Source organism: Bicyclus anynana, chromosome 8 (genome assembly GCF_947172395.1).
Source record: "Bicyclus anynana chromosome 8, ilBicAnyn1.1, whole genome shotgun sequence".
Lineage (NCBI taxonomy): Eukaryota > Metazoa > Arthropoda > Insecta > Lepidoptera > Nymphalidae > Bicyclus > Bicyclus anynana.
The window spans coordinates 5,758,167-5,770,554 of NC_069090.1; the positions used below are offsets into that span (position 1 = coordinate 5,758,167).

A 12,388-nucleotide genomic window follows, 5' to 3' on the forward strand; every position below is an offset into this window, starting at 1 on the left:
GAGAACTCAAAACAAATGGACCCTTAACCGCTGGATTATCGTAACTGACAAAAACCAAATTATACAGGAGAAGGTTTATTACTTAACTTTTTATTGAAAATTAACACATTTATTTATTATTTTATTACAAAATATTTAATCATTCAAGGAATTAATGTTGGTAGTGATTTAGAAATCAACCAGTCCCGTACCATCTCATATCTGGCAAACCACAAATGTCAGCCCAGAACAAGTTCACTGCCCGCGAGCCTTCGGGAGGTCCGAAGAATTGATGGAGCAATGAGCGCGTAACGTCTAAAATAAAAATAATATTTACAAAAAAAACAAAAGCTGGGTGGGGGACCCTGCTCCCCCACGAGTCAAGAAACTAAGCGTAAGTTTAACAACTAGGCATCTAATACAATAACCCAAATACTTTTATCACAAACATTCTACTATCGTTTTACATTGATCATGCGGGTAGTGAAATAGGTACTTCCTTATTAACCAGTTTTCCACAATAACAGTTACGTTAATTTGTTTTTCAATTACGTTTTGAAAATATATATTTGACGGCCGCGTGGCGCAGTGGGTAGTGACCCTGCTTTTGTATCTACGGCCATGGGTTCGATTCCCACAACTGGAAAATATTTGTGTGATGAGCATGGGTGTTTTCCAGTGTCTGTGTGTATTTATACATTATATAAGTATTTATATGTAGTATATAATTGTATATTAATATTATAATATCAACTATCTTAGCACCCATAACACAACCTACTCTGTATGCTTACTTTGGGGCTAGATAGTGATGTGTATTGTTTAAGTATGTTTATTTATTATTTATTTATATATCTAATCAATATTGCTGAATCAACGACTTTGATGTCACTATTCTTCCATCGGCCAAGCATAGCAGAGATATGGAAACAGCATGAAAAGTTGTGATTTTTCCGCCAGTATGGCACACCTACTCCTTTTTGACGAATGGACCCGATTATAGAGTTCAGGCGTTTTAAATTCAGCGTTCTACGCCGCATGACTTACAACTTATAATAACTTAAGTTTGGAGTCCTAATGTGCTGGAATGGCGACCCCACACTAGAAAGTGCAGTTGATCGACCCCCCACCAGGTGGACTGACGACATTAAGCGAGTCGCAGGTATTCGCAGGATGCAGTCCCTACAAAAAGCCTATGTCCTGCAGTGGACGGTCATCGGCTGATTATAATGATGATGATGATGATGATGATGAAAGTTTGTGATATTGTATTGGGTAATCCCTGTATCTACTGAATCGCTTTTGAAAATTCTATTATCACTAGAAAGCTACGTTATTTGTGAGTGTCATTGGCTATATTTTATCCCCGTATTCTCACGAAACGGGAACTACGCGGGTGAAACCGCGAGGCGTCGACTAGCCAGTAAATATATTCCTCGTTAAATTATCACCGAGGGCGAGCACATAGCAGGAGTTCAGACATTCTTTATGTATTTCTAAAGTTATGTATAGGTACATCAACGCAAAACTCAGCAAAACTTTGAACGGCGGAAATCTTTTGATCTGCGAGGGCTCTTTTTAATATATAGGCTATGATTTTAAAATTATAAATTAGTAGATAGATAGAATACCCGTTTCGCGCGCACAAAGCCCCGCGAAATATGAGTGTGGAACAGTTTCACTTGGACAATTTTTTCTGCAGTATAGACTTTGGTTTTATATTTATTTTACTCCGCCACAAAGAGCTCACGAACACGCGAATAGTGTGAAACAGCCGCAAAATTATGTGAGTGTGGAATAGTAGCCTAATATGGAAAAGGCTTAAAGGAAAAATACACGCATTCTTCCCCCAAGTTACTTTAAAAAAATGCGACCACTTCCGGTTGTAAAGACTGTGGTCAAATGTTGATGTAAATTTTACTGTCATTTGTCAAGTGACAAGTGTCAATGTCAACAGTCACTGTCACTGTCACTGTCAGTCTTTCGTTTCGTATTGTGGATGTCGGATGAAACAATTAACAATTCATTTCATTTCTATTTTTTTATTTTGGCTAATCATAAAGAGCGAACAGTAGTTGACGCTTGAGTAAATAAACAATTTTATCTGCGTATTGTATAAAGCGCTAAATAGTTCGAGTACAGTGAAAGTGCTATCCTAACAAGATGACTGCAGTGAACTCGAGTTGGGAAGGTAAGTGCAACTTGTAATCGCAGCTAAATAGACCGGCGACGAACAGTAAACCTAATGTATGACGTAGCATCTTCTTGAAATGAGTACTACTCTACTGTAAATATTATGGCTGACGGCACAAGTTGTATATAATCTAAATTTTTTCCTAATTTACTCACATCATAAGATGTGTCTTATCAGTAAGCTTGGTCAAAGCGAAGGATAGCTATCAGTATAAAAAATGTCATGTTACAAAAATACTCGAGAAACTGTTAAACACTATTGTATCTCATGTAAACTAAGATTGTGTCAAAAATAAATACAGATGCTTCCAATGGAATGATTCTTTGGTAGACATTTTGTAAACAGATTTCCAAAAACAAAGAGCTGATAGTCATTATCATCGCACTCTCCTTAACCCACTTCAGTGGGATCAGCAATAATTTGAGAGCATAACCTAACTTGGTCTCCTACACATTAGACATCACATTCCATATTTTTCACAAAGACATCTAAGTATAACTTTTAATGGAATTATTACAAAATTTTACTACTGTATATTCTGGCGGTTAGACAACCAGTTAACCTGTCCTGATAAAAGCAATTATAGATTAAAATCATTATCCTAAATCCACCTGGGGAGTCTTTAATTCCTGTAAAATGATTTAGTGGACTACCTACTGCCTCATTGGTCTAGTAGTGGTAGTGGTTTGTATCACAAAAAATCTCAGACCAGAGTGCATGTTAAGCGTTCTGGCCCAGCCATTATCATTAACACCTGATAATCATCATTCAACATCATTAACAGCTGATGGATGTCCACTGTTGAACATAGGCCTCTTGCATGGGCTTCCAAAAATTGTACCGAGCCACCAGCATCCAGCGGCTCCCTGCTATCCGCTTGATGTCCTCTGTCCACCTAGTAGGGGCTCAACCAACACTGTGCTTTCTGGTGGGGATTTGGCATTCCAACACCTTGGGAACCTAATGGCCATTGGCTCCTGAAACTATGCCACTTCAGCTTCACGACTTGCTGAGCTATATCCGTCGATTTTAGTTCTTTTGCGGATCTCCGCATTTGTATCATCAACTACCTGGTAAATGTTATTGCAAATTCAAACAATATCATCCTAAGTATGCCAACCTGCATTGGACTAGCATGGTAGGCCTTAGCTCTATATCCCCTCTCCTATAAGGAAGAATGGCTAGTCCCGCAATGGGTGGTTAAAATGTGTAAGAAGATGATGATGACATTCACCATATAATTGGTTTTCAGATGTAAGAAAGCAAGCACGCACACTAGAAAATGACATTGACATGAAGTTGGTTGCATTCAGCAAGCTGGGTGTTAGCTCTGGGACTTCAGGTCTCAGTTCAGAAGCTGTACCTTTGATAAACAGTGATGACATGTTTGATACATTGTCAATGGAGCTGCAACAGTTATTGAGTAAGGTCTGTAACATCTTAAATACTGCAATAGAACCTCCTTTTGTGGATCTTCAATAATTCAAAAACATCCAGAACTCAAAAAATATTTGTTCTATATTACCCTGAGTTTTACCCTTCTTTATGTCAAAATAGTCAATGAGACCTACCTAACTCTGCTAGTTATTTTCAATTCTTTTTTCTATCCTTGACTCATTATATCGAATTGGCCCTCTTTTTAATATAACCAAAACATAGCATAGTTAGATTTTACAACCTTATTAATTGTAAATTAAATATATATAACAATCAATGTCAACTTTTTGTTGTAATTTTCTAACTCAAGAATATCAACTATCCAAGCCAAATGCTTTGTTCGAACTATTTAGTAGCTGGTTTATGTGAAGTTTGCACAAAATTGGTCAAGTGGTTCTTCATTTATCACAGTTTTTGCATCAGATGAATTCAAGGGTAGGGTAGTGTAAGGTAGGGATGTCAAAGCGAAGCTAGACTGGGTCTGCTAGTCCTTTATAATTTATGGTGAATGATGTTGAAATTCCTACACAGAATCTCTAGTTTCTACATTTTGTTTAGTTTAATCTTCCATATTGTTTCCAGCTGTCAGCAATAAACGATAGAATGGCAGACCTAGCGCCCACTGGCACAGCAACACTGCACACCATCAAACGACACAGAGAGATTCTTATGGTAAAATCATCGTCTTACTGTATAAATAATAAATATACATGAACGGCTGAACTATATTTAATCAATTTATTTTTGGTATAACTTAGGTCTTTGTTTTGAGCTTTTTCTCAGATTAAGACTTATTTTAAACTGTCAGTTGTAACTTCTAGCAGTTTTACACAAATGCCACAATATAGTCTGTCCATATTTTCTATTGTTGGACGACAGCGTCTTTGATTTTTTTGCCTATGAATTAAGAATATTCTCTGTCTATAGATGACCAAAAGTGGACCACAACTCCACAGAAATCTTAAAAACAAGACACTAGAAATGTTATGTCTATATGACCTTGTTGTGGTGAATGTACCTCAGAGCACACAAATTCTCAAGATAGGTCTCCACATATTTCGCCAAAGAAAGTGCTTAATAAAAACGATGTTTTGTAATTATTAAACTAAATTACTTCTGAAACAACTAGTTTAAGCCGAAGAAATGAAATTATAACAGAAATGTATGTCTCACACTGTGTAGGAATTCTGTATTCCAAATTATTAGTGGTACAGCTGCTGAGAGTTGTCGCGACGTAGATTCGGCGACAAGTGATTTCTATACTTAAAGGTCTAAGATAGTGGATCTTAATACATACACTGATAGTACCTATTTACTTACATCATACTATCTTATATCTTTATTATTAAAGCATCAAGTTCATCCTTCTCTCTAAAAATATTGACTTATTGCTTATGTTATTTTATTTATAGTTTATTTTACATAACAGATACAAAATTTGATTTTAAGTAGTTTTAATTTAAATTCAATTATTAAATGTATAAATTAACATGTGTTTTTATTTTACATTTTTAACACTAAACACTACAGTTACATATTTACAGGAAATCAATATCAGGTAAGTAGGGGGTCTACACAACACGGAAAAACATGGCAAGCGGTCTATAATACGAAAAAGTTTGGGGAACTCTGGTCTAAGGTTTCTGTGGGCAGTCACATAATAGCGTGTTTTGTATACAGGACTATCAACAGGAGTTTCAAAAGACATCCGCTCGCGTCAGTGCGCGCCGCGAGAGGGAGGAGCTGCTGCGGGGGGGCAGCCCGCCGCCCGCCGCGCCCGGCCTCAGCCGACGAGACCAGTACGCTAAAGAGGCCAACCACTTGCACAGGTAGATACACCACACACATTACAGATACACCACACACATTACAGATAAATTTTGACGGCCTCCGTGGCGCAAATGCGCGGTGGATTTACAAGATGGATGCTGGGTATCCCCGGCTGGGCCGTAAGATTTTCTTAATTGGTCCAGGTCTGGCTGGTGGGAGGCTACAACCGTGATTAGTTACCGCCCTACCGGCAGTTAGCACCCTAGTAAGTTGGCCAGCTTCCATCATAGATTGCATCATCACTTTCCATCAGGTGAGATTGTGGTCAAGGGTTAACTTGTAAAGAAAAAAAAACACACCTGTTTACCAGTACGCCAAAGAGGCCACTTGCACAGGTACAAATATTCATCTTATTTAAAGCAAACCGATTGATAGAGTTCTCTTCCGAGCGATCCGGAGCGATAAAGAGGATTTTATCCTTACAATGCAGTGCAAAAGACGACCTTATCACTAATAGTAATAATGATCTATGCTGATATGTAACACATTTATTATAAAAAAAAAAGATTCCGACGAATCAATTCAACCTCCACCTTTATTGAAGTCGATTAAAAAGACGCGCGTATTGCTGCTTGCACACACCACCCTACACCCTACAAAAGTGTACTGCTATTAATTGTTCCGATAGTCGTTTCAGTCTATGGTTTATTGTGAAAGTTTCGACCCACTCTATATGAAGCTCTTGCTTGACTGTTGGTTCAGAGATTTGATTCAGAAGGTAACAATTCTTGAAATACCACTTAAGCACTCAAAAAGCCTTGCAACTGAGAGCTGGATTTTTTATAAATTTTTAATAGTGTTCTTTTTAAAATTTATGTATATATGTACGTATGTTTATACATAAATAAGATAATAAAAAATTAAAAACAAATAATAATTAAGAGGTCCAAAATGAAATGTTTTTCAGTTCACACATCCTGGTTGACGAGCAAATAAACATAGCAATGGAGGCGCGGGAACACCTCACCTCCCAGCGACAAGTCTTTAAGAGGATGCAGACCAGATTTAATGACATCACCAACAGGTAACTGCTGGTTTTGATAAAAGCTTAATTTTATCCTTATCTACTTATATTCGACTCACTGCTGAGCTCGTGTCTCTTCTCAGAATGAGAGGGGTTAGGCCAATAGTCCACCATGCTGGCCCAATGCGGATTGGCAGACTTCACACACGCAGAGAATTAAGAAAATTCTCTGGTATGCAGATTTCCTCACAATGTTTTCCTTAACCGTTTGAGATATTTAATTTCTTAAAATGCACACAATTGAAAAGCTGGAGGTGCATGCCCCGGACCGGATTCGAACCCACACCCTCCGGAATCGGAGGCAGAGGTCAAATTCACTAGGCTATCACGGCTCATTTTATCCTTAATCCTCCACAATAAAGGGCCACACTCGACAATAAAAGGTCATGAATTATGATCATCCCTATTTGCTACACTATTTTTTTACCTAGTCTTTCAGACCATCTGGAAGGATACAAATATATTTATCATATTTTATTGATTTTGAGCTTTATTGTTATTGTATAAAGTTCATATTAATAATAATTAGAAAACGGGGTAGGGGTAGGGTAGGGTAGGGGTAGGTTTAGGGGTAGGGTAGTGGTAGGGTAGCGTAGTTCGTAGTTGAAAGTTTACATTGAGTTTCACGCGGACGAAGTCGCGGGCGTCCGCTAGTAAACAATATTTTTATCCCCGTATTCTCACGGAACGGGAACTACGCGGATGAAACCGCGGCACGTTCGCTAGTCACATCACATCACACTAATATTATAAAGGTGAAAGTTTGTATGTAAGTGTGAAAGTGTTTAATTGTGTAAGTATGTTTGTTCCTCTTTTACGCTGCAACTACTGAAGCGATTTGGCTGAAATTTGGAATGGAAATAGATTTTACTCTGGATTAACACATAGGCTACTGTTCATCCCGAAAAAATCAATGGTTCCCGTGGGATTTGTAAAAAACTGAATTCCACGCGGACGAAGTCGCGGGCGACCGCTAATCTTGGATAAAAGAATGAAGATGTCTGAGAAAGATATAAATGTTCTTATATTGATAACGAAATTTCCTTTCATAGGTTCCCAATGCTGAACAGTCTCATGTACCGGATAAATGCTCGCAAACGTCGCGACTCACTGATCGTCGGAGTAGTGGTTGCTATCTGTACATTCCTGCTACTGTTGTATGCATTCCATTAAACTATATGTTATGCATTAAATGGACTCAGACAAGACACTAACTAATAATGATATTATTAGCTTTTAGTGTTACCATTAGTCAAAAAAAAAAACATTTTTTTTCCGTACCTTTAACCTGACAAGAAAAATTGATTTCTTCCATTAGCGAATTTAGCGCAGACTGCTAAAATACTTAAGGCGCTCCTAATCTGTTAATAAAAGCGAGAGGTTACTCGGGTAACATGAAATATCGAAAACCGCTTGATGTTGTTGCAAAAAATAAATTTAGCACTGGGTTACTTTAAAGATAATGACGTCGGTCATTATCTTTAATATCTAATAGTGGTCGTTAATGAACTTAACATTTAAACCAACCAACCCGCCAACCGGCATTGGAGCGTGGTGAGTCTAAGCTTTATATCCACTCTCCTATAAGGAGGGTGTAAGAAGCTTTAGTACTGGCCCTGTAGTGTAATAATAGAATGATATGTCTTCTAAGAACGAGACGAACGTATTAAAGAGGTCTAAGGGCGAACGAAGACGCGGGCATCCGCTATTTTTTTTTATATTTCAGTTTTATTTGTTAACAAAATAGGGGGCACTATTAGCATTTATATATTTTCTAATCCAAATGAAATGTTCCTCTAGCTTTCCCTGAAGAACTAAAAAGGAGCTATGTTCCATTGTTTTAATAGAAAAAAAACTAAATTTAAATTTTTGTCATTTTTAATTACCTAATAATGACTAATAGTAAAATTCAGTGAGTAAAGCTCATGGAAAATTTTCTGAGAAATCTTTAGTTTAGCAATTATCACTAAGAGCTAGTTGTTAAGTTTTGCAATAAAATATCATTAAATGTTATTGTATTATCTATATGTTACAATAGTAAATTATTATGTAAACATTTGTAAAGATATTGTAAATATTTAATCAATTACAAATAAAATAATTATTTTTTAAAATTCTTTTTGTTTCACTGTTTCACTGATAGATAGATAGTTTAGACCTGTACCCACAAATAGATCATCTAATAAATAAGTCCAAAATCTATTATTTTATTCTCAATATGACCTATTGAGAATAAAAGTTTTGTCATCATAATTTATTATGAATTTGAATGACCTTTGTCAGACAAACAGAGAAAATACAACGGCGATCTATGTGATGGTAAGTCGTATATGTTAATGCTTTAAATCCTTGGAGTAATATACTCTTTACTTTAAAAAGAAATACATAGAGGATTAATGCATCTATTACTTCGTACATCGTACAAGAGCCAAAAAAGTCGTACAAATACGATTTAAATCGTACGTTTGACAACACTGAAACGGGCTGGCGTTTGTACGAGACAGTACAACATTGTGCGTCCGCCACGAATTCGCTGCGGATGCGCGACGTGTCCCTTGCGCGCCGTATCGTATCCGTTGCTAGCCCGCTCCGCTTTGAAAACGCTTGCAGAAAAAAGATGCAATGCAGCGTAGCCGTTGTGATGTGTGGGGAATTTTCCGAATTACAGGTTTCAACTTAATCGGGGAATGGTATAAGCGGGAAAAACGTGAGGAATTTATTCAAAGGGAATTTAAATAATATGATTCCTACACAATTACTTTGCCATAATGTTACTTCTTTTGATGAAGTAGCTATGCCACCAAGTTTCGATTATAAAACTATCGCCTTTTTCGATTTAAGTACATAAATTCGCGTCTGCCTTTTGGTACTTGTCCCTGAATTGGATTAAAGTGTTTACATGAATTTAACTTTTTTTCTTTATATTTGTAGGTACTTTTTTCTCTTCGACATCATGGAACTTGAAAAATTAATGCTGGCAGCGCTGATTAGTTGTCAATTTTCAATTTGTCATTGTTGTTCAACAGCCAACTGTCAATGTCAATTGTCAAGTGTGCTCGCGGCGAAGACGTAATTTTCCGGCTATCTCTATTCTTTTCAATAATAACAATCAATCAATACTATATTACAGTAAGGATATTATGGATATCTGATTTATTTCGAACAATAATCTAATTAAAACTTGGAGTGTGTGCTAAATTTGATCTCAGCATAATGGCTGAAACAACGGAAAATATTTTCCTGTTTGTTCCCAACATAATCGGTAAGTAAATATGTTTTGCCCGTACTTTACATACAAATGACCTAATTTCCATTATATTAATTGAATTGTCATTACAGGTTTCGCAAGGGTCGTTCTGGCTATTATATCTTTCTATATAATGCGTACGCACTGCATATTGGCGTGTTTATGTTATATTACTTCGGCCTTGCTCGACGCATTTGATGGTCATGCCGCCAGAATGTTTAATCAAAGTAAGTATAGCAAGAGATTTGAAAATAATCAAAGTAAATGAGAATGAGATTAGAAAGGTATTAACTAATCTAATTATGCTTACGTTACTCTGTTACTTCGTCAGCTTGTTTGTGAATTTCTGAAATGCGGCGACAATTTTCAATGCGGATTTTTAGATATTGATACTTTTATAGTCCTCAATAGCCATCGCCAAGAGATCAAGATCAAAGCCTTTATAGGACTTCTACACACATCTAATTTTCAATTCCCATTAAAATGATGAATGATCTGTTTTTGAACAGTAATAATTCAAGCGTCATGAATGTGCAAAACCATAGCCTTAGCAAGCACTTAGCCAAGGCATGGTAGGAACATATTTTACTGTGTGATCTGATTAAATCAAGTTCCAGAATTTTATAGAATACAATTTGCCAAAGAAATATATATTTTTTTAATTAATTAACCTTGCTAACTTTGCACTCATATATAATATAATCAGCACAGATTAAATTTTTTGGTCTTTATAATAATAATTTTTATTTTAGGCACCAAGTTTGGAGCGATGTTGGATCAACTTACCGACCGTGCTGGCACCGCAGGCCTCATGATGACACTCGCAACATTCTATCCAGAATACACTTTTTGGCTCCAACTGTCCATGGTCATTGATATAACTTGCCACTGGCTATACTTGCATACCTCTACATTGCAAGGGAAAACGTCGCACAAGTTTATCGACATGTCAGAGAATCCTATAATGCACTTGTATTACACTAACAAGAATGTCCTTTTCGCTATGTGCGCTGGCAATGAAGCATTCTATACTGCTCTGTATGTTGCATACTTCTATAAAGGACCTGCAGGTGAGTCTCGAAGTTATAATTTTAACTATGAAAGATTCTATCTAACTTTGGAAGCCTCAATAGCTCAACGGTAAGAGCGGTCTGACTCATCACCGAAGGGTGTTGGTTCGATCCCCGCCCTGTTGGTCTATTGTTGTACCCACTCCTAGCACAGTCTTTCCCGACTAGTTGGAGGGGAATGGGAATATTGGTCATATTATAAAAAAATATGGCAAATATTCTTTTTAAAAAAAAAAACTCATAGTTATAAGACTAGTTCACTACATTCATAATTTATTAGTTATTTATAGAGATATTAAAAAAAAGAAGAAAACATTCTGGGTTTAAATAATTTGAGTTTGAACCAATTTTAATGGGACTTTGACTGGAAGATAGAGGAGGTAATAGTGCAACATCTAAGCTACTTTTTATCCTGAAAAATGCATGATTTCTGCTGTATTTGTGAAAAACAGGATTCCACACGTACAAAGTCACAGGCCTCTACTAGTTAGTTAAAGAATTTAATTATTTCTAATCTGTAATTGTTATAAATTTATGTCAATATCACTATCCTTGTATCCAGCAGTGAAAATTTGTTGTATGAAAACAAGAATTGAATTAATCATCTTCTATATTTAAAAAAAATGTGTCTCAAAAAGCTATAATATAATAGAAGTGATAACTAAAACCTGCTGCTGTATGTGTGAGAGTAAGGGAAGCCACACAGATAGACGCTGTAATGCGTTACGTTACAAAGCAGTTTGATCCTCCCACGAAGTTATCTCTGCAAAAGTAATATTTGGTTGCTTTTTAAACTTTCATGTTATTAAAAAATACATTTTTGTTTCCAGTTCTGGGATTAGGACTGTTTGAACTGATTGCATGGATATCAATGCCAGTGGCAGTGGTGAAAGCTGGCATTTCAGTGCTACATGGTATTGTGGCGTCCATTAACCTGTCTATTATTGATGTCAAGGAACGAGCGGCTCTTGCAGAGAAGCAAAAGGAATAAAACTACACAAACAACCATGTTCCTATTTATTTTAGCTTACTTAGTAGTGAACTCGAATGTCTTAGTTGTTTCCAAAAATGCCAAAAATATTTCCATTTTTATTAGTGAGTTTTGTCAATTGATGGTTACAAGGTCCACTTATGACTATTCCACAGTATGCTTTTGATGTTTTTTTTTTATTATTTTACATTATCTATCACCAACCAGCTTTCAGTGTTGGTTAAATGTCTTGTAGTATAGGGATATTGTGTATTAGTATAAAAACAAGGATGTTTAAGAAAGTTTATTCTATTGATGTTAATAATATTTAAGATTACTTAGTCTATTTGGTTTTCGGGAACTATATTTATGCATTTACTTAATCATTAATATTTAGATTTAGCATTAAGAATTAATGTTTTATTTGTATTTCCAATAAAGTCATATGTAGGTATTGGTTGTTTTTTGTAATTTTTATTGGAATCACTGAAATGTATATTTTTTATGTTGTTTTACCGTTTAATTTGTTCTGTGATAAATTATGTTTTTGTGAATAAAATCACTAGTCATGAATGTAGGTATAGATGTTTCACTGTTTGTTAGAACTATTGGTTATTAATGTATGTATTTTCATTAA

The 12,388-nt window shown here is 36.0% G+C and overlaps 2 protein-coding genes across 2 annotated transcripts; both read left to right on the forward strand.

Annotated features, from left to right (window-relative positions):
- The first annotated feature begins 1,954 nt into the window (after positions 1–1,954).
- On the forward strand, positions 1,955–8,578 carry LOC112048047 (Golgi SNAP receptor complex member 1). Its single transcript, XM_052883092.1, has 6 exons — positions 1,955–2,170; positions 3,426–3,601; positions 4,193–4,282; positions 5,291–5,439; positions 6,348–6,464; positions 7,517–8,578. Exons 1-6 carry the CDS (start codon positions 2,143–2,145, stop codon positions 7,635–7,637), a joined length of 681 nt encoding a protein of 226 aa, XP_052739052.1. The 5' UTR covers positions 1,955–2,142; the 3' UTR covers positions 7,638–8,578.
- A 919-nt stretch (positions 8,579–9,497) lies between these two features.
- LOC112048048 (CDP-diacylglycerol--inositol 3-phosphatidyltransferase) lies at positions 9,498–11,913 on the forward strand. The gene is made up of 4 exons (XM_024085401.2): positions 9,498–9,726; positions 9,804–9,938; positions 10,464–10,781; positions 11,612–11,913. The coding sequence occupies exons 1-4, from the start codon at positions 9,678–9,680 to the stop codon at positions 11,770–11,772; spliced, it is 663 nt and encodes a 220-aa protein (XP_023941169.1). The 5' UTR covers positions 9,498–9,677; the 3' UTR covers positions 11,773–11,913.
- The last annotated feature ends 475 nt before the right edge of the window (positions 11,914–12,388 follow it).

Coding starts and splice junctions, on each gene's coding strand:
- LOC112048047 (XM_052883092.1), top strand. CDS start 2,143: ATGACTGCAGTGAACTCGAGTTGGGAAG. Junction 3,602..4,192: donor TGCAACAGTTATTGAGTAAG/GTCTGTAACATC, acceptor TATTGTTTCCAG/CTGTCAGCAATAAACGATAG. Junction 4,283..5,290: donor GACACAGAGAGATTCTTATG/GTAAAATCATCG, acceptor TTTTGTATACAG/GACTATCAACAGGAGTTTCA.
- LOC112048048 (XM_024085401.2), top strand. CDS start 9,678: ATGGCTGAAACAACGGAAAATATTTTCCTGTTTGTTCCCAACATAATC. Junction 9,727..9,803: donor GTTTGTTCCCAACATAATCG/GTAAGTAAATAT, acceptor TTGTCATTACAG/GTTTCGCAAGGGTCGTTCTG. Junction 10,782..11,611: donor CTTCTATAAAGGACCTGCAG/GTGAGTCTCGAA, acceptor TTTTGTTTCCAG/TTCTGGGATTAGGACTGTTT.